This window comes from Physcomitrium patens, chromosome 20 (genome assembly GCF_059467195.1).
Source record: "Physcomitrium patens ecotype Gransden chromosome 20, ASM5946719v1, whole genome shotgun sequence".
NCBI lineage: Eukaryota > Viridiplantae > Streptophyta > Bryopsida > Funariales > Funariaceae > Physcomitrium > Physcomitrium patens.
In genome coordinates, this window is record NC_143429.1 from 16968843 (window position 1) to 16990014 (window position 21172).

At 27.7% G+C, this 21172-nt stretch overlaps 2 protein-coding genes and 1 long non-coding RNA gene across 16 annotated transcripts; 2 read left to right on the forward strand and 1 right to left on the reverse strand.

Moving 5' to 3' along the window:
- The first annotated feature begins 2085 nt into the window (after positions 1-2085).
- On the forward strand, positions 2086-7779 carry LOC141044634 (uncharacterized). Of its 2 annotated transcripts, XR_016499030.1 has the most exons (5): positions 2086-3107; positions 4135-4269; positions 5591-5668; positions 5816-6426; positions 7099-7779. XR_016499030.1 is itself a non-coding variant. In XM_073529559.2 (4 exons), exons 1-4 carry the CDS (start codon positions 2952-2954, stop codon positions 6119-6121), a joined length of 675 nt encoding a protein of 224 aa, XP_073385660.1. In that variant the 5' UTR covers positions 2086-2951; the 3' UTR covers positions 6122-6489. The 2 variants fall into 2 exon arrangements, 1 of the variants encoding a protein (XP_073385660.1); XM_073529559.2 differs by lacking the exon at positions 7099-7779 and having other exon boundaries at positions 5816-6489.
- Positions 7780-13063: 5284 nt separating this feature from the next.
- LOC112273146 (uncharacterized) lies at positions 13064-18290 on the reverse strand. 12 transcript variants are annotated; one of them, XR_012216149.1, is made up of 11 exons: positions 18170-18290; positions 17750-17905; positions 16893-17080; positions 16552-16648; positions 16119-16294; positions 15855-15913; positions 14744-14780; positions 14452-14523; positions 13816-13953; positions 13454-13570; positions 13064-13180 (listed from the first exon to the last, which is right to left on the reverse strand). XR_012216149.1 is itself a non-coding variant. In XM_073529226.1 (11 exons), exons 1-11 carry the CDS (start codon positions 18170-18172, stop codon positions 13172-13174), a joined length of 1293 nt encoding a protein of 430 aa, XP_073385327.1. In that variant the 5' UTR covers positions 18173-18290; the 3' UTR covers positions 13064-13171. The 12 variants fall into 12 exon arrangements, 11 of the variants coding, with proteins under 11 accessions (XP_073385327.1, XP_073385323.1, XP_073385326.1 ...); XM_073529226.1 differs by having other exon boundaries at positions 13816-14194; XM_073529222.1 differs by having other exon boundaries at positions 13064-13570; positions 13816-14194; positions 16552-16639.
- LOC112273148 (uncharacterized) lies at positions 14186-18792 on the forward strand. 2 transcript variants are annotated; one of them, XR_002966920.3, is made up of 4 exons: positions 14186-14499; positions 14904-15995; positions 16196-16324; positions 16797-18792. It is a non-coding gene; the product is annotated as an uncharacterized LOC112273148 (long non-coding RNA). The 2 variants fall into 2 exon arrangements; XR_012216150.2 differs by having other exon boundaries at positions 16206-16324.
- The last annotated feature ends 2380 nt before the right edge of the window (positions 18793-21172 follow it).

Below are 21172 nucleotides of genomic sequence, written 5' to 3' on the forward strand. Positions count from 1 at the left end.
ATTAAGAAATAAAAGTGACCATTGAAAACATATCATAAAGAAAATATAAATACACAGAGATGGATGGATGTGTGTGTAAGAAACAAGAGAGATCAGTTCAACAATAGATTAAATGTTTTCAAAAAAATCGCCATATAATTTTTCATTTCATTTTATTTGGTATGAAACTCATTTTAAGAGGCTAAATTTTATTTTTATAATTTTCATTTTTGAAAGGTATATTAAAATTCCAAATATGCATTAATAGTGCATTTCATATAGAATAATCTATTTATAGTTCAGATAATTGAAAAGAAGGTTAAGATATTTTAGTTCCAAATGCTCAGAAGACATTTTCTTTTAAAAAAAAATTATATTTTTTAATTATTTTTTCAAACATTCTTCTTAATATGTCTTAGCTCTTGCATATACAAGGGGGAGAGAGACTTGTTGGAGATGGTCATGAAGCAGAAGGAAGAGCTGTTTGTAGAAGAGGTGGAGGACATGCAAGTGCAGCTGCAAAGGTGCAAGCACTTCAGGATGCCCAAATCCAACAAGCACAAGAAGCATGCTGCCAGGATGTGGGGTCTTACCAAGTGAGCAAGTTACCAGCCTCATCATCATTGACATATAAATTAGAATCTTAATTTCATTCAATACAATTTCTTTTCAATTACTACAAACTCTTTCAAATTCAAATGTAATCATTTTTATTTATATATTAAGTGCTTTTAAAAAGCATTTTCAGTGTCAAAGTTAGCTCAATTTTTGGTGTTATGTTTCCATGAATCATAACTATTAAAATTTGGAAAATTCTTTATATATATATTTATAATTTAGTAACAAAAATAAAAATGTATGATAAAGTGTGGGAAATAAAAGAAATTATATACTTATTGATATGGATAATTCACACCTAGTTTTGGTCACCAACTTATAATAGTAATAATCTGGTTATAACATCACATGATTGCAGTACTGTAATTAGATATGACATTGCCTTAATAAATAATACATAAGGTTAGACCTATGTTAATTTATGGACTTCGAATTTATTTTTATGACTATTTTTCAAGAATAAGATCTAATGATGTATGAAGAGTTTTGAAAATTAAAATTACCAGGTTTAGTAAAACTTTGGATATGAAAAGTTCTACTTGAAAAAGAAAAAAGAAAAATCTACTTGAGAAATATGAAAAATAAGTCTAACATATTTTTTATTTTAAAAATAGTTTTTGTGATGGTATTGTGGAGTCTAATATAATCAAGACCCCAAAGAAGGATCATTGCATTGCTACCCACTCCATCTCTTCAATTGTTGTCTGTAGACTGTGTGACTCTTGCTCCTTTGATGATAGCTAAGTAGCACAAATTCTTTGGTTTTCTTAGCTTTGAAGTTGCGCATCCTTTAATTTGGGTCTCAATCTGGAAAGGCTATTGGGTGCTTGGATGCTCTATGGTATTGCCCAATCAGTGCTTGGATTGGCTTGTTGTTTTGTGTGCACATCCAAGTTCTACAAGTTTTCCTGTAGATCTCCCTTAGTAATTGCACTTTTATACCAGACTCCACGATCCCATCACAACAACTGTTTTGATAATTAACTTTTTTGTCATACCTGTTTTAATATATTAGAATCTATCAAACCCACTATTGATATTTTATAATATTATTTACATTATAATAAATTTTAAAAAACTATTTTTTCTAGACAGTAAAAATTAACTAATCAATCAATGTAATAAGTTATTGGATTGACATCTTAAAGAATTTAAGGGTATTTGGTTGTATTGAGATGATTCTAAAAGCTAGTTTATTTCCAATAACTCTGCCTAATTTTACTATCTTGGTTAAATGTATTAATGTTAAATTTTGTAGAACTTAAGTTCTAATAACAAGCATGATCGTTTAAGATATTGATATCAATGTCAACACAATTTAGAGTGAATATCATTATTTTTGTTTAAACTCTCATGTGAAATTGGAGTTTATTAGATGTTCTCTGCACACACACTATTTCTAGTTATACTGTACTAAAATTTACAACCGTAATCTATTTTTTTTTGAGAAAGTAACTTGAAATTAAAATTCTCAGCATGATCAAGATTTTTAGGATTACAATCAATGTTTTTGTGTAATTTGAGGCTGAAACAAGGGAACAAGGAACAACAAAAAATATTGTGAATTCTGCACTATTGGATAGCATATCACAGAATGATTTCATCACACATTCAAGAATGTAGCAATAAATGCATTCAAGTTCTAGCTGAACCTGGTAGTGTCTATTTTTATAATTGAACTAGAGTTTGAAAGTTTACATCTTATCACTACAAAGGTTACATGTTTAAATTATTTAGCATTTTTTTCTGAATTATTTTTCCACAATTCTGCATATATAGAAGATTATATTTATCTTTAAGAATTATTTTACTTCAACTGCATTAGACTTCCCAATGTATGCTGTTCTATTTACCTCTAATCATAAGCTTGTTTAAAAACCACATACATCATTAAATCAGAGTGTTAAAGAACAATTCAACGTGCTTAATCAATAATAGATTTTCTTGAATTTGTTCATCCTAATCATGAGGATTGTCATAATGTTCTATTGGTGAAATAAAACCATTAATAATATGTTAGAACCGTTTTTTATTCATATTTTTTAAATTAAAATTTCTATATCAAAGAGCCTTCAGCATTTTTAAGGAAGAAGTTATTTTTACATACATGTATCCCAATGCTTGTGAAATTTTAAATGTTATTATTTTATTAGAAATTTAAAAATATATTGTAAATTATTTAAAAATATAAAAAATATTTCAAATATATTTTTCAAACAAAATCTATCCATATGATTTTTATAGATATTTAATGATTGACCTTCAGTAAAATTTCACTTGTGTGTATAAAACAGCAATTTTTTGATTTGGATTTTCAAATCTTAAGCGAAGAACTTGAAGTTTTATGGAAGGATATGAAAACATCTCTAGAAAAAGAACATATAAGAGAAAGAAATGCTATGGAGAACCTAAATCGTGGAAAAAGTTTATTAGAATATGTTCAACTTCGAGCTAGAAAATGTGATGAAGAAGAAAAAGCATATTCGGTTGCTCTTCAAGAAATAACAGAAGTAAGGTCATCAAGTAATTTTGAATATTTTGATAACATGGTGAAAGTTTTATAAATTTCATTATCTGTAATTCTAATCATTTAGATTTTTATGCAGTATTTATATGTCTATAGTATTAATTTTCTACTGAACTTCGATGTAGGATTGTTAGAAATACATGTATTAATTTTGTACATAATAAAAATGAAATTCTCTTTCTTTTTCGTATAAAAAAATATCTTTAATTATTATTACATGAGTTAGTGTATAAAAGATATTTTCAAAATATAAATGCATAAATTAGTTACTGTGATTCATAATAGTATTTGAGGATAAGTAAATTATATATCTATACCTACACACATTTTAATGATCTAATACTCCACTAATATAAATCATCTAAAGGATTAAAACATAAGAAAAGTTCAAATTATGTTTGGTATTTCACTTTTCCTATTAATTAACATGAAAAAATAAAAAATAAAATTGAACCATTGCTTTACACTGAAATTATATAATTACTTACACCAGTAACTCCCATTTCATAGAAACAAAAATTTATGTATTTATTTTTGTTTATAATCTATATAGTAACTTGACTGACCATTCTACAAAGTATCTGTGATTTATACATACCATACCAGCTTGTAAAGATGTGTTATAGTGTATTACCCACATCAGTTTATTTATTTACATTTTCATTATTTCTTTCAGTTTTAAGATAATGAAATATCTATATATATATATATATGTGTGTGTGTGTGTGTGTGTGACGTATGTAGATTTATTTATTTATTTTTGTACTTCTTTGTGTTAAATATTTCATGAGATAACAAATCCTCAATGTTGCATCTTCTACCTACAGAAATTGTTTCTTCTCTTAATCAGATTGTGTGAATGCCTCTCCACACACACATGTGTATATACTATATATATTCAAATTTATGTACACACACAAATACATACTGTCTCTCTCAAGCAATAAAATCATTTTGCAAAAAGCTTGTATTTAAAATTGAAAAATACATACACTTGACACTGAATCTAGGAAAATGAGGATTTGAAGGAATTGGTTGTGGACATTAACCATCAGCAAGCCTACACTAAGCAAGTAATGTCTGAGACAGAGGACAAAAACCAATCTCTCTTGAAGCTCCAGCAGGCACAGCAGTTCATGGCCTTGGTCCGTCACTTCAAAATCACCCAGCTTCTCCTTCAACCCTATCAAGCTTTCTTCATTTTTGTGCAGCAATGAACCACTCCATTCATTTAATTGAAAAGACATACATAGAATTCAAGGTGATAAGATAGATTCACCATAAGTATATTTTGCTACAACACTTGTTTTGGTGGACAGCACATATGCTTGCTTAAAGAGATACTGCAACTGCAATCTTAGGTATTATTAATTTGGGCTAACTACATCTTCACAACACATTCTTTTTCTTGTGATACAAGACTTTATTTAAGTTGATTTCACCTTACCCACATTGAAGAACATAAAAGTATGTAATTTTTTTATAATTACGAATATCAATTAAAATGCTGGAAACTTGTAATATTTTCAAATAAGATATGTTCTATGTAAATAAAATAAAGATTTTTTGTATGTTTTTATTTAGATAATAAAAATATAAATCTACAATATCTAAAGTAAGCTATAACACATAATTACTGTAATTACTTGAATAATATTTGATGGTTTAAAGTCTTTATTCTTCATAAATCAAACATAGTAGTAAATATCTTCCTTTACATACAATATATGAAACAAATTTATTTTAAGGATCATCTTTGAAACTTAATTAGTTTTTCATAAAATCCACTAAAAGCATGGGTACTTTGATACAGTAGTTTAATTTTATTCATTACATCATTAATAATACTACAAAAGAAATAAGATTACTTACAGCATGCTATCTTTTTAGATGATAAAAAATAAAATATAAAACAAAAAATCAAAGAAATTAATTTTAGCAATTCAAAATTAAAATTATATTAAAAATGGGGTAAATTTGTGAAACTCATACAAATGGGTGTGAGTAAATCATCTTTACTGAGATATATATTTTTTTTAGTCTTCCAGTGTAGCTGCTTCAAAAGTATATTTTAACACCAGCAGGAAAATACATTATAAACAGATATGTTGTAGTGTGTTGTGAATTCTGTTTTTAATAGTTTAACTCACATTTACTTGATTGCTTTTAAATGTAAACCAACAAAATAATTACTCTTTATTTTATTTATTTTTTATTGTCATTATTATTAATGTTATTGCATAAAACAAATCCTATCTTGATAATGTGATTCATTTTGCAAAATCAGAAGGATCTGATATTGATGTTGTTAAACCCTAGTGCTATCTAATCCCCATACAATTGTTTAACACCAAAAATGAAAAAGAAGATTTGATTTAGAATGGATAATATTATGTTGGAGAGTCCAGTAACTCCTATGTCACTGACATGGAAGCACTTGTATCTATGGAACTGGTGGGATAGCAGTTGCAAGCTGAGATTGCACCCAGGAAAGCAGTGATGAAGGGTTTTGAAGATGAGGCTGCCACAGTGTGCGCTCACCAGGTGTGCCCTGCAAACACAGTACCACCACACCAAACTAGTTGAATCTACCATTACAGGGAGTGTGGAGGACATCATCTTGACTAGAGGAATATTGAAGCCCACTGTTGCTCAATCTCACTGCTTGCAAATTTCACACTTGAATAACAGGAAGGGCATGCAAATGAAATGAATGAGGCTCACAAAAGAATACAACTGCTCCAAGCCCGGTTGGGGGTTCAATGCACTCAGATGGGTCAAATGCACAAAAAGATACATGTTCTTGAGTTGCAATTGTCCATGATGTGTTGCACTCTCTGTCAAATTGTGGAGGAGAACAATCCTTCAAAATGGGGGGCTCTTATCAAGTCTTTGTACATGATCCATGCAAAAGAGTCGTGGAGCACCATGAAGGCTGAGGGTTTTGAAACTGAGGCACAATTACTACATCAGAGGTATCGAAGGTGTTCTACTTAGTTTTGTCTACGCTGTATGAGCAACTCGATTTTTGACCAGCCTTCAAAATGCAATTCACCATAGAATCACAGTGCACAACAATGACTAAGGTTGAGCACAGTGATACCACATTCTTGCATCCAATTTGATGTAGGAAAACATTGGAACGCTATATCGTTGAATTGGAGAAGTCAATCACTATTAGGAATGGTGAATTTCAGCAAGAGGTACAGCATTACAATGCTGACCACATGCGATTGCTGCATGAGTGTTCACAATCCAACCAAAATGTTCACATTTTGGCACAGCAAGTGAAGGATCTTCAGGTTTGGATAACATGGATTGATCATATATCTTGCATGCCTCCTACACTATAACAACCAAAAGAAATATTATTTTTCAAAACATCAAACAGGCTCTTCCAAACTGTTTGCTTCTTACAAGGGCCCTGTATTATTATTCTGTAATTATATATATACATATATATATATATATATATACCTGCAATATTTGGTGTTCAAAATCAAATGTCTATATCCACACAAACACACAAAAGCTTATACTTCCAGATTATGACTTGTTGAATGAATTATGTTCATTTATTAATGTTATTTTCATCCTTAAAATTTTTGTATTAGAAATTTTCACAAATGAAAACTTCAATAATGAATAGCTAAACTCTTTCATAAATGATAAAATCACTATACCATCAACAACTACATCAGCATAAAAACATCACTAACAAAGATTGTACTATTCTTGCTAATTGCTTGATCAAATATAAAGTTTAGTAATCTGAGTGTAGGAAAAATCCAATTTTGTGACTTGCAGTGTTCATTTGATTTGAGGAAGGGTTAATTCTATGCAGTGATTAATAACTCTCTCTGAAGCACCATACTTTTATTCCTTTGTTTACATGGATGATAGTTGCTACCCACTGTGTTTAGCTCTGAAACCCATCTTCATGTCATGCATAATTTTTTGTCATGATGGTGTAGGGACAAGTTGCCTACATGAAGGAATTGGCAGCTAAACACAAAGAGGCAACATCAGAGAGTCTTTCACAGTTGTTACAAACTGCTGAATGTACACATTCTTCAAGTTTATCTACAAGAAGTCAAAACACCAGCTCAATATTAGGGAATCGAAAGCCCTTGTGTAAGAAGTTTCATGGAGAGAATTCATCAATTATTTGTGTCAAGTTTGACCCTGACCAACAACTCCTTCAGCAATTACGCCAAAAGACATTGTCTACTACTCCTCTATCCAACATCATAAAGCCTTACATGCACAGCAGTTCAACTAAAAGGCATGTTTCTATGCAGCATGGTTCAACACAATTAGTTACTAAATCAGAGAAACTAGAGGATCCAGAACTTCTGAACATTTTGGAAAGAAATGTTGGGGAGAAAAAGAGGAGAGAGGAGGAAATGGAACAAATTCAAAGCCACATCTACCATATTTCTGCACAGTCCTACTTACATCCAAATACTTTGCTATCAAGCCAGACCCAAAATTTAAATCAGTCCTTACATGACCAATTGACTCCACAAGCATCTCAGCTTATCTAGGATCCACATGCAGGACATTTATTCAATTCCGTACTATCACATGTTTTTAAAAGAATATCAACACATAAATTTAGTTCTTAGAAAGAAAAATAAATATTCTCAAACCATACTTGATTGTGTTTTACAAAAAATTAACCATGATGTTCCAGTGGTTTAAGACTGCAAATACTATCAAGATAAAATAATTATATGCATGCATATGTATATACAGTGGGTGTAAGTTACAATTTCATGTTGTAGATAATACAAATGTTTCTGTTCAAATAAACAACAAAGTCTTTTTAATTCACATAAAAAACCAAATATATGTAAGGAACTGTAAAATTAATGGGAAAATATCATACATACCCCTCAAACATGTTGAAATATCAAGCATACCCCTACATTCTTGACAATAGCAAATGTATCCCTCAAAGTTTTGATAATAGCAAATGTACCCTGAGTATGATAAGCTATTTCTATTCTCACAGAGGCCCTTGGGTTCTATTACTTTTGTTTGTTTTGTATGCAGCACAAAGCTCGTGCCTTTAAGATGTGCCTTTAATTGTTTGTTTGTTCTGCACTCTCTGGCAACTATGGCTACGACCCCTAGCCCCCTCATTATCTGTCCCCGCAGCACCCTCTTCTCCGCAGCACCCACAAGCCACAACTATTTCTCCTGCAAACAACATAATTTCCCTGAGGGAAGGTCTAACAAAATGCTATAATTTATTTTAATATTGCTTTAAAACCTAGAATTCTTCACCTTTAAATTCTTTCTTGTTATACATTTTAAAAAAAGAATTGTAGTAGTCGTTTCCTTTTAGATGGATTGATTGTGGTAATGTACTTAATATAAATAATATATATATATATATATATATACGATTGAGAATTATAAATTGTTGTTATATATGTTGTCTTGTTTGAGAATGCAAGAGCACTTGACTATGGAAGGTGAACTTGAATTTTGCAACTTTTTAAAAAACCCTTATAGATTTTGACTTACCAAGAATAATGTCATATAATTTAAAGCTAATAATATTTAATGTTATTATAAAGTTCTCAAAAAAATCTTTTTAATAACCACAAGCATATATAAATTATAATTAATTTTTTAATTTTATCCTATTAAAACCTCAAAATTTTCTTTAAAATATTAATCATAGTCAACAAATTTTAGCAAGGCATAGCTCTTATTTTGAAAATTCAAATGGTATAAAATTTTGCACACTAATACTACTATAAGCCTTCTACATGCTTACAAAAATTTAGCACAATCCAAGATACAAATTGTATGAAAATACCAAAATACCATAGTAATGTCTGTCAATCATTAACTTAAAAGTTGTTGAAGAAGTTCCAATATCAATTATTCTTTTCCAATTGTTGATATTTGTTTGAAATCGGTTTATAGCTTGGTTATTAAGGTTTATAACTGTATGCCAAATTTAATCTCATTCTAACTAGTGGATCTTTAAAAATTACAAAAATTCCATCTAATCCTAAAATATTCTAAATTTAGGACCTCTTTGAACTTATGATTAGATATCTTTTATTTAAACCATCACTATGACATAGGTTTTTATACACATATACTACACACAATCAATCATTCTCTTAAGAAATTCCTATTGTAGATGTTACTTAGAATGCATAAACTAGCTAAGAATGCTATACTTATTTTTCTTGTATCAAATGCTAATTGCAAATATAAACCTTGACTTTAAATAACTCTTTTATAGTCATATTTAAATCAATAAAAAAAAACTTCTTGCATCCAAAAGAAGTTCAAAATTAGCTTGCTAATCCTATGTGTCAATCTCCAATGCCCTTATACTTTGCCCTATGCAATTGTTTTAATTATGGATTTGATTTTAATCATGACTTACAAACAAATGTCTGCCAAGTATCATTCCAACCAATTTCAAGTTTCTTTTAGTACAATCCTATACTTAGTTTCAATAATATCAACTATTTTATCTAACCCACTTCATCTTTACAATTTTATGATCTTTTTAAAGTAATAGAAGCATTTTTACATAAAAACTTAGCCTTAAAGAAGAAATTACTAACTAACTTTAATCCATTAGATATTAAGACAAGCAAAATAAACTAGGAGGCTTTCATAAAGCCTTGTTTAAATGTCTTGAATTCTTATTGAACAAAGAAGATGGAATATTAATTAAAAATTTATTTTAAAAATATTTTTACTATATAATTATATTATAATATAATATTTTAGAAATAATAATTAATGTACTATTGAAATTATCTATTTCTAAATAATAAATAGATTAAGCTTTTTAAAAACTTATATTTTTAAAATTTAATTATTTTTAATATTATAAATGTTAAGGTGTGATTTATTATTAATTTTAAATAAAACTTATTCTATTTTAGAAATATTCAAATTTTTTTGTAGATTTTTTTTTCTTTATTTTTATATAAAATATATTATTTCTAAATTTTTACTTTTGAATTTATAGGTAATTAGAATAATTTAAAATATATATTATTTTAAAATAAAAACATATTGTAGTATTAAAAAATAATAATTTCTCAATTGTATTGTATAGTATGATCTTACTAGAAGAATATAATAGAAGATATAATAGACATTTATTCATATTTACATAGCCCATATATACCTTTGTTTTAAAATCAAGATCATAGACTCAACATTTTTCCTTCAACTAATAATTATCTTTAATAAAACCACCACTTACATTTCTTTTAGCTAAATGAAAAAAGTATCAATTATCGAATATATCATTAGCAAATTATAAAAATATTTTTGTCATTTTTTTGGCAACCAAGAAAAGTATCTCAGAAGATGAGACTTAAATAAAAAAAATTCCTCAAACTCATGAGTAGCCAAATGTTGCTTTAGTTGTTCTTCAATTCTGTCAAAAAATGATCTTTTTGTAACCCTCTTACACCTTCATCAAAGAATTCCTCTCATTAAAAGCTTCTGTTTTCTTTCTTAAATATCAAAATTATCTATGTTATTCATATTATTTTATTCTATCATGGACCTTTAAAATAAGAATTAATTCAAAAGTAGAAATTATTTTAGATTCATAAAATTTATGTATTTTTATTTCACATATAAAAGCTTAAAAACATTTAGTAATATCTTGTCCATAAAAATGTCCAATTTTATCAACCACCTCTAATAAAACTTTGGTTCACTCTTCTCACTTGATTTTTATCTATCTCATTTTTTAAATGATCTTAGAAATATATTTATAAGCTGACGTGTCTCTTAAAATTTGTTTTTTTTACTTCCTCTCTTTTAGTAACACAAGGATAAATTATGTCCTTAATTTTTTTTCAAGATTTATATCCTTAAGAATAGGCCAATAGAAGAATCTCAATGACTTAATATTGCTTAAAATTAAGGGAGATACTTAAAGGAAAGGAAGAGAAATAATATTTTTTGGAAGTGGTTTTTAATGAAGACAAGAAAACCGATTATTTAAATAGAATATTAAATCTTAGTTCCAATTTTATTTTTTAATTAAAAAATATTTACATCACTTAATTTTTAACCCAATATAAGAAAATTATTTTTTATTTTTTATTCTTTTATAATAATAATTATTTATTCCATGTATATCTATTTTTATTAGCATTTTTTTTTCTTTTAGTTGTTTTATTTAAATTTTAAAGTAGTACCTAGAGCCAATTAAAAGTCTTGAATATTTTTGAACACAAGTAGAACTTGAAACCGGTTATAGTACCAATTATATTGTGAAATATTTTTATACTATAGAGTATTTTTTAAAAAAACCGTGAAGATAGTGGAATTAATAAACAAGAGCTTAGAATTTTTTATAATTTACTATTCTTTTTTTTTTTAATATGCTAAAATTTTATTTTAAAGACAATAAATCTCTTTTGCACTAAGAAACAAAACTATGCCTGTACAATACATTTAGTAGCTAGTACTTCATTAATTATATATTTGAATTTTTTAATATTAAATATAATTTTAAAATTTTACAACTATTATTTAAATTTTATTTTTAAATTTAATAATATAAAAATAATAATTATTTTATGAAAAAATCATTTGACTATCATTTGTTTAAAGTAAAAATTATTTTTATTTAAATAAAACCAAAAAATTATTTTTAATTTTAGAATTTAAATATTTATTTTGAAATATTCTAAAGTTTAGATGTGAAATTAAAAAAAATTGATAATCAGGTTTTTAATCTCTAAATTTACAGTTTAACCATTTAAAATCATTTGTAATATTAAGTTTGTAGTAATCTAATCTTATTATATAAATCATAGTTCAGATTTTTTTATAGGTAAATGCCAATAAAATCCCATAAAAATTAAATAAAATATTATTATTATTTTAAAATTATTAAAAAAAATTATTAATAAATATCAAAAAAATCTAATTATTCAAAGGCCTGTTTGTAAAACATTTATTGTTAATTCCAATTTTTTGTTAGCCATTATATAAATTTAAACACATATTTTTTAAAAAATTAAACTTTAAATTAAAAATTTAGAAATAATTTTATTTGTAGAGTTTTTCAAATGATATTAATCAATGACATATGTCTAGTTGATTTATGGTTTTAGATTTGAAATAAATTAAGTTGCAAAAATAAAAATATAACAAGAATCATAATTATAACTTTTTCGTTCTTACTTTTTTTTACTTTATTTAAATATTAATTATATCATAACTTAGAATTTAATTTTTAAGTATTGTAAGTAAATTTAAAGATATCATTCAATAACATTTATCTTTTTGATAAAATATATAATATTATTGGATATATTCAAGATTTCAAAAATATAATTATTTTCTTACAATATTATTTTTATAAAATTTAGGCTAATACATGATGCTCTTTATTTATTTTTTTATACATTTTACTTGAATTTTTATCAAAATATAAAATTAACTAAGTGTAATATACTATATTTGTAATATGCCATTTTTAATTTACTTTATTTTCTTTTTAAAGGTAACACTTTGGATGTATAAGTTTTGCATAGTAATAGATATCATGGTGTATGAAAAATTTGAATTTCAAAACATATTTTAGTTAAATAATTATATATATATATACATATATATATATATATATATATATATCAAAACCAATTATTTGAATAGAAGAAATAGTTTTAAACAATTTTGTATGCAATGATATAAATTTACCTTATTTTATTACAAACGATTTTATTAAAATAGTATCAAGTCAACTGGTAAAAAACAAGGACCTCTAAATGTAAACACAAAATGATATATTGTTTTAAGCTTGAAGTTTTTTATTTTCTATTACATATATATATATATATATATATATATATATATTACTTGCATTAATGACATGGTAAGAAGGATATGCAAATATCAATCATTTTAAATACACGAGTATATGTGAATACTGATTATTAAACAAAAGAATTGAATCTTCATTTTGTAATACTTCCATCATATTTTTTAATAATTATATTTCTATAAGTTACAACAATTCCATGAACTTTAAGTCTCCTACACATCAGGTTTACAAAAAGATAATGTTATCTTATTTTTACTATTTCCCACATCAGAGATCAAATTGGGTGTATTGAATAATTTGTACTTAATGTATATGATGCAAAATAGCAACAGCATCAACAACAGAGAAGCAGAAACAAATGAAACCCAAAGCATTGTGAGACATTTTTTTAATGGCATACAATGCTGCTTTATAATTTCTTCAAACATCAATTTCATAAAATCACAAGTAATGATATGAAAAATGGTTGGTAAAATCATATATACATTTTTTGTTGCATTCATTGCTCGTGTTGCATCTAAGAAAGCAAATTTTGGAATTGGTGTAGATTTTTTGAAACAATCATTTATATCATCTGAAAGGCAACAATATTTTTTATAATCCTGCAACATATATGTAAAGCATTCAATCTGGAGTCACCTAATAATTTATTCCGAAGTTATTTTTTTAAAGTTAATGTACAAAATTGATATCACATTAAATAGACTTAAAATGTGTGTGTAAATATATATATGTATATGCCAAAACCATCATCAGCATTGAAATGTTAAAGATGTACATTAATCCATCCATGAGGAGAAATGTTTAACATTTTTGATTGAAGTTAATCATATTTAGATATGGATACCTCAACAAATTGCACAAAGGATCCTTCAGCAGGACTGCACTCCATAGGGATAAACTCTGGCTCTGGACCATAAGGGTCACAGATGTGTGGCACAATGGTGGGGTGAGACAGCCTGTGCCTCTCCACCAGCTTCCTCTCCTGCATATTGAGCACGTCCACCCATGAATTAGAGCCGTGGATGACTGTCTTTATTGCCTTCTTCACACCACTCAAAACCTCTGTGGCTCTCTGTGGCGTCAGACAGGGCAGCAGATGTGTAATGCTTGAGCTGAGGGGACTCTTGTTGTATGATTGCATGGCTTGGCATCCATCCACTACTAATCTGCATGCCATTTGAATGAATTCTTTCAAGTACTTGTGAACACAACTCACACATTCACTGCATTCATAAACCCCTCAACACTATCAACTTTGTTTGCATTTTGTGTTGCATTCTCACATGACCATAACCCAGATATAGCTTCCACCCGCCTCCAATGATGTATTTATCTACTTTGTTGGCTATTCCAAAACTTTATACTCATCCAAAAAGATCTTTAAGTGTGAGAATGTTTTAAAATTATATAATGGAAAACAGTGACAATAAAAATGTACTGAATTTTTTTGAATGACATCTTTTCAAACAAGCACACTTACATGGCAACAGCAAAACCAATTCCAGCAATCATCCATGATGCAACCAAGGTAAAAACTGCACCAAAACACATACTACACCAAAACAATCATAAAACTCTATTACCTTAAAGATAACATACACATACACACAATTTTTATGACATATGTGTAAACACACAATTACAAACACTTTGGTTTTCATTCAACTTCATTTTATTTAAACTTAACACAAGATTTACTCAAAGATTGTAGTTTTGATGAGGAAAATAATTCTAAGTCCATTCACAGCAATAAATACAAGAAAAGAACATACAATGATAGAAATGTATGCCAGCATTGAAAAATACTGCCTGCCAAATTCACTCAAACAATTGTAGCTCAATTTCATATAAAACATTTCTTAATTTTTTCCCTAATTTCAATATATGCATCAAATTTTATGAGATAAAATAATTGACATGTATGTGAAACAGAATTAAGAAGATAACAAAATAAACCAAGATTATTTTTTTAGTGAATTTGAGACAAATATGTTTTATTTTTTTATTTTATTTTAATTATAAAACTGTATAAAAGTTATACAGCATATCATTGAAAGTATTGATTATGGTCTGATTGGTTAAAAATTCCTATATATCATGTACAAATGACAATTGTTCAATCTTTTACTACAATAAGTAACTCAGTTGGTTATGACAAATTATACATACTTTTTTCATGTTATTTTATAAAGAAAATAAACAGTATAACTAAATTTTTGTTTTTGGATTTAAAGCATAATCTTTTGCAACCTGGTAACAGGGATTAGGGTTTGATTTTACTAAAAATATTATGAAAAAGATAGTTGATTGGAAACAAGTTAACTTTCAAAATTTTGGAAACCTCTTTAAATGTGGTTCAAATATTCTTCATTCAAATTTTGAACCCAAAACACGTGTTGAAAGCCAATTTAATAGTAACATGATATAATAAGAAACCTTAATGCTGAGTTTTTTTCATTGATTTAAAATTTAAAGTTTTGAAATATTTTTAATTTGACTTTGAAAACACCAATTGTTATTTAAAAATATATTCACACACATATAAAAACAACAGCTTTAGGAATGGAACGTTATTTAATATTTAAATGGAAGATGCATAAATTTGGTTTTACCAAAATATTTTTGATTATTAGTTTTAATTCCTGTTTTGAGATTTTCAAAACATTCATGCTGGAATTGTGCAGGAAAATACCATTTACTTTTAAAATTTAAACTCTGTTTTTTCTGAATGTAATTTTAATTTTGATTATGGATGACTCAAACCCATAGAAAACCTTTGCAATTTGCAGTGTGCTGTTTAAAAATAGTATTTTCACAAAAAAATAAAAACAAGATAAAGGGGAAAATGAAAAAAGAAAAAAGAAAACAGAAAGAGTTGTCTACCAATGCCAATTATCACCATCAAAATCATCAGAGACGCAACCATAGACACAACTATATTTCTGCACACATCAACAAAACATCCTCAATTAACAATTTTGAATATTTATTTAGTTAGTTTGCAGTTGATCTGTTGCCTCAAAGGTATGAGCAAGCTATTGCATTTCAAATTTAATATTATTTTTTGTTGAGTTTTTTCCTATTTTTCAATTTATTACATTTACACGTTTCATTACTTGAAATGGGGATGGAACCTTTGATACTTACACAATGTCAAAAATTTTGTAGGCATGAGACATGTGTGATTTAACATTTTGTGTAAGATTTCTGAATGTGTCACCAAGGTTATTACAGGCAGAGAGGGTACTCTTTGCCATATCCTGATTTGCCATGGGACTGATGTTGGATAAGGGAATCATGTTAATAGCTCCATCAACTTGCAACTGCAAAACCCTCAAGAGTTACATAAAAATGTAAGCCATTCTATTTGGGATAATTGTGAAGAGCCATCACAAAGCTATTTAAGTTATCACTTACATCTGTGGAAATGAATAAAAAGAAAAAAGAAAGTGTAAATATTTAACATGTTTTTTTAGCAAAATACTGGAAAAGTGTAGGAAGAAATAAGGAGATTTCAAATTATCATCCAGTAAAATATATACAATTTGCCTTTGATGTAAGGGTTTTGCAATGTGCATACAGTGACTTGGTCCACAGTGCTAACCAAGATCCCTCCAGTTTTCTTTAGTTCATGGACAAGCCTATCATTTTCCCACAATATTACACCACTGGCTCCTCTGCAAAGCATCTGCATTTTTTAAGTCTTCCAGTTTCTACTAGTTTTATGGCTACAGTTGCATGGCTCTGAAGTGTGGTATACATTTTGATTACTTCAAATTATTTTGAATTTATCAATATTATTCCAAATTGCTTCCTTGCTTTCAGGTTAAAACATTAAATGAAACAAAAGGAAAAAAAAAACATATTTCTACATGACAAAATTGAAACAGAAATAACTGCCAGAAGTGGGATGGAGCTGACAAAAGGAGTATGCTGAATTGTATCATGCAGTACACAGATACACTGTGAAGCTTATCCAAAGAAGGATTGAAAGTGGTTTTCTTCAACTCATAACGCCAGTTGTAGTGCTGCCATATGACTGACCCAACTCCAAATATGAGGCAAGAAGCAGCAATTATGTAGCCCCAGATTCCTGTGTAGGCAAGAGACTGTTTACTCCACAACAAAGCCCATGAAACCATTTTATGAGAGTGAAGTTTCCAAATTGAACATAAAAGGATTGCAACCCCCTCCAATAGTATTTTTTCACACCACTGGATTTCCAAATTCAGAAGAAAATATTGCAGATTGGAAACAGGAACATTGCATGAGAGCAAGTTGATTATGGAGCTATTCAATGCAATGAGAATATAATCATCCACCAGCAAGAGCACCTTATGAAAATAGATTTAAATGGGGCTTTAAATTAACCTAAACTTTCACACAGCACAAATACAAGACATGCTGCTAACTATATTCATCTTTTACTGGTCTCCTTTCATACACAGAAAAATTTCCTCTCAGTGATCACAGAGGTTTGGGAGCAGGAAATTTGATGGTGACATCAAGTCAGAGTTGCTTTGGGATGTTGAATGATTGGTTGTGGAGAAGAGAAGTGGTGTAAAATTCTTCTGAAAATCTTATTTGTGGACAAGCTACTTGGAAATAAACTGATCATCACAGAGAAAGCATCATTTAGACCTTGTTGTTTTTGAAGGCACAATGCAAAGGTCAAGGGATCATGAGCAGAGGAAGTTCATGTGACTATTCCTAGAATTGTTGCAAGGTGACAACTGCAATGTTGTCACAGAAAGAAGTCTTTGCCTTGAAAAACTTACACTCCAGTAGTGCATGTTGGTGACATCAAAGCCTCCTCTGTATTTCTTCAAATGATTCAGAGGGTCCAATCGTGGGAACATGCCTCCACAAATGTCTACTGATAAGGTCAATGGCTTCTCCAGCAATACTGTTGCCTGATGCAACACTAGCCTGCTCTGGAGCACAATGGGTGGAATATCAGTATATTGTCCACTTAACTGAAGTCCTCTGATAGAACAACTGCTACCTAAATGTATCCACACAGATTGCACACATCCAAGGCATCATTTAATAGGGTTTTATTCTTTGATTTCAACTAATATACAGTGAAGCAACAACTATACAAGGCAAGGTCTCATCACAAATAAATGCATGTCATGCTGATCCAATCTAGACCTGCAGCAGCCAATAGAGTTTTGGCTGTTAACTGTGCGACTGACCATTGAATGTTACTGATTGGTGAAATTGTTGTGGTGCATGGGTGAATTTTGGATCATAGATGTGCTTATTCTGGGCTAGCATTAGATGTCTCCCAGACTAGAATCTTAGTAATTTAAAAAATTCATTAATAGATCTTTGACAACTCTATTTTTGTTTTAATGTGCCTGCCCATGCTTGTCCACACAAATTGGGAGCTCAAAGTTGAGAGAAAGGGAAGAGGCCAAGGGGCTAAAGGAAGAAGGACAAAGGGTTGCAAAGCCAAAATTGAACTTGAAATAAAATTTAAAAAAATATTTCCATTGTATCTTTTAGTGATTGCACTTCAAAACTTAAAATTCATGTTAGATTCTTATAAACATCTTGTAGTTTTAAGTTCATAGGTCAAAAAAAAAAATTATTTTTATTTTAAATTCAAAAATAGATAGTTAGTTTTTATTTAGTCTACCAATAGGTTGCTAACCAAGCATATGTTTTCAAATAGGTTATTACAAAACAATTAGTGGTTATAACCAACCACACTATTAAGTAAGAAAGTTCCCAATGGAAAAAGATTCTTTAGTCGAGGGAATGTTATCAACCAAGAAGGATTGAATACTTGAAAAATAAAGCATCTTCTTTTTAATTAAGTGTCTTCAAGTATTTTAAGTGAAGGTGCATGGTTATACCAAAAAGGAAGTAAATCATTTCAAGCAGTCTACAAAGAGCATAAATTGGAGAGAATTGTATAGCCAAATGAAAGATAGGTAATTACCTAATTGGTGTTTTGATGTTGTTAAGGTCCCAAACTACAGCTAATAAGTATTAACAACATGATGAAGTCTTTGTTTTTTATTAAATTAGATTTAATTAATATATTACTGCAAATTGACATTGCTGTAGTTAGAAGATAATTGGATTTGTGATTGAAGCGGATTGCTTACTTTTTATTTAATTTTATTACCATTAAAAATCTTTTAGATTAATAATAACTATTAGAAAAAAAATCACACTAATTTATATTAGATTCAAAGTTTATAATCTTTTTAATTAGACTTTTTGTTAATTTAAAAGAAGTTCATAAAAAAATAACAAGAAGATAGTTCTATTTAAATTAGTCATAAACAACAATTGTATTAAATCTAATCCAAGACAAAAATTTGGCAAGTGTAGTTATACTAATTGTAGTTAATACCAATTAGTATCAGTCATAAATTAAAAATTATTGAAAAAACTTATTAGACTAAAATAATTGGTAATTACTTCTATTTATCTTAATTTTTCTATTTGGCAATTTTCCTCCATGTATTTGAATCTAATACAATATAAGTCAAATTAGAAGAAAAAATAACATTCAATAATTTTTTTGCTATTTGTATAAGTCCTTGTAGTTGGTAAAAATATTTACCAATTTTATATTATTTATATTAATAAAAATATTGTCCAATCCACTATACAGTCATTGTTCCAAAGTATTAGATAGATAGTTGATTATACAAAAATTTATAATAAAATCATAGATAAAATCTTATAATGTAGTATTTATTTGTAGTTTTAATCTAAGAAGTATTTTATTACATTACTTTTTAATATGCATCTATAAATAATAAATATTTATAAAGAATAATGAAGATTTTTTTGACTTTATCAATACTAACAAAAACTATTTGTGAGCTTCTATTCAAATATCTATATTTTTTCTTTTTTATAGTTCTTATCTATTTTTAATAAAATACCTAAAAATTATCTTATATGCAAATTATTTATAAAATTTTTTTTATTTAAATTAATAGTTTAAAAAATCATAAAAAATAAAATTATGATTTTTTGATAATATATGTATAATTTAGGATTAAACTTTTTTAAATTAATTTTTTTGTTATATAATATAAAATAAAGATGATAGAATAGTCTTGATTTATTTTTGCAATTTAAAAAATATTTAGAAATATATTTTTAATTCATTAGTAATTATTAAAATAAAATTTGAAGATTTTTGTAAAAATTACTTTCTTGATTTTTAAATTCTATTATAAAAAATTACATCAGATTTAGAGTTTAGAATTTAGAATTTTAGGATTAAATATTTAGGATTTAGAATTTATATTTAGAGCTTAAAATCAAAGGCTAAAAATTTAGGATTTAAGATTTAGGAATTAAAAGTTGAAGATTTAGAATTTAGAATTATAAAGTTATGATTGATTTTTTGACTCTCTTATGTTTGGATTTTGACTTAATGTACATTGAACTTAGCCACTCCATTAATTTGGTGAGGTATAAAATTATACTCACTCCATTAATTTGGTGAGGTATAAAATTATACTCTCTTCAGTATAGTTGACCCCTAATGCTTTCTTTGAATTTGGATTCATAAGCAGGCTCTATCCACCCTTCATTTCCTTCTTTATTTGCTAATATGTTTCAGTAAAGCTCATGAGTCTAAGATGGACTAAGAGATGAAGTTCTAAATGAATACCCATAATCAAAATGAGGTCATGACTTGGACTTTTTGTAGTCACATACTTTTTGATGTGAAAAAATTATTTTGAGGTTTATTTATATTTATTATAGTGTTTAAATTATATAAGATTTAGATATTTAGAATAAAGTTATAAGAGAAGATTGGAGCTCAAAGTTGAAGATTCAAACTATTAAGAAGCTTATTTGGAGGGATGAAGGTAAAGTATGGATGGATGAAGATAACAGATGAAGATCTTCATCCCTATTGATCGAAGGCTATGCCCAATAGGCTTTTAGGAGATAGTCTGCAACCATGAGAAGATTTTGTAGTGACCTCAAAAGAACATTTGAGAATCAAAAGCTAGAATTATAAGTTTTAGGATTTGGACTATAATTTGGATATAAAAATTAGTGAGTTTGGAGTTAAGTTGAAGAAATTATAGCTACTTGAAGTTAAGATATCATTTTAAGACATACTATTGTTCTTTTGAGCATACGAGGAATTTTACAATAGTTTTTTGAGATTAAAAGGTGCAATTAGAACGGCAATTTCATGACTTACATCT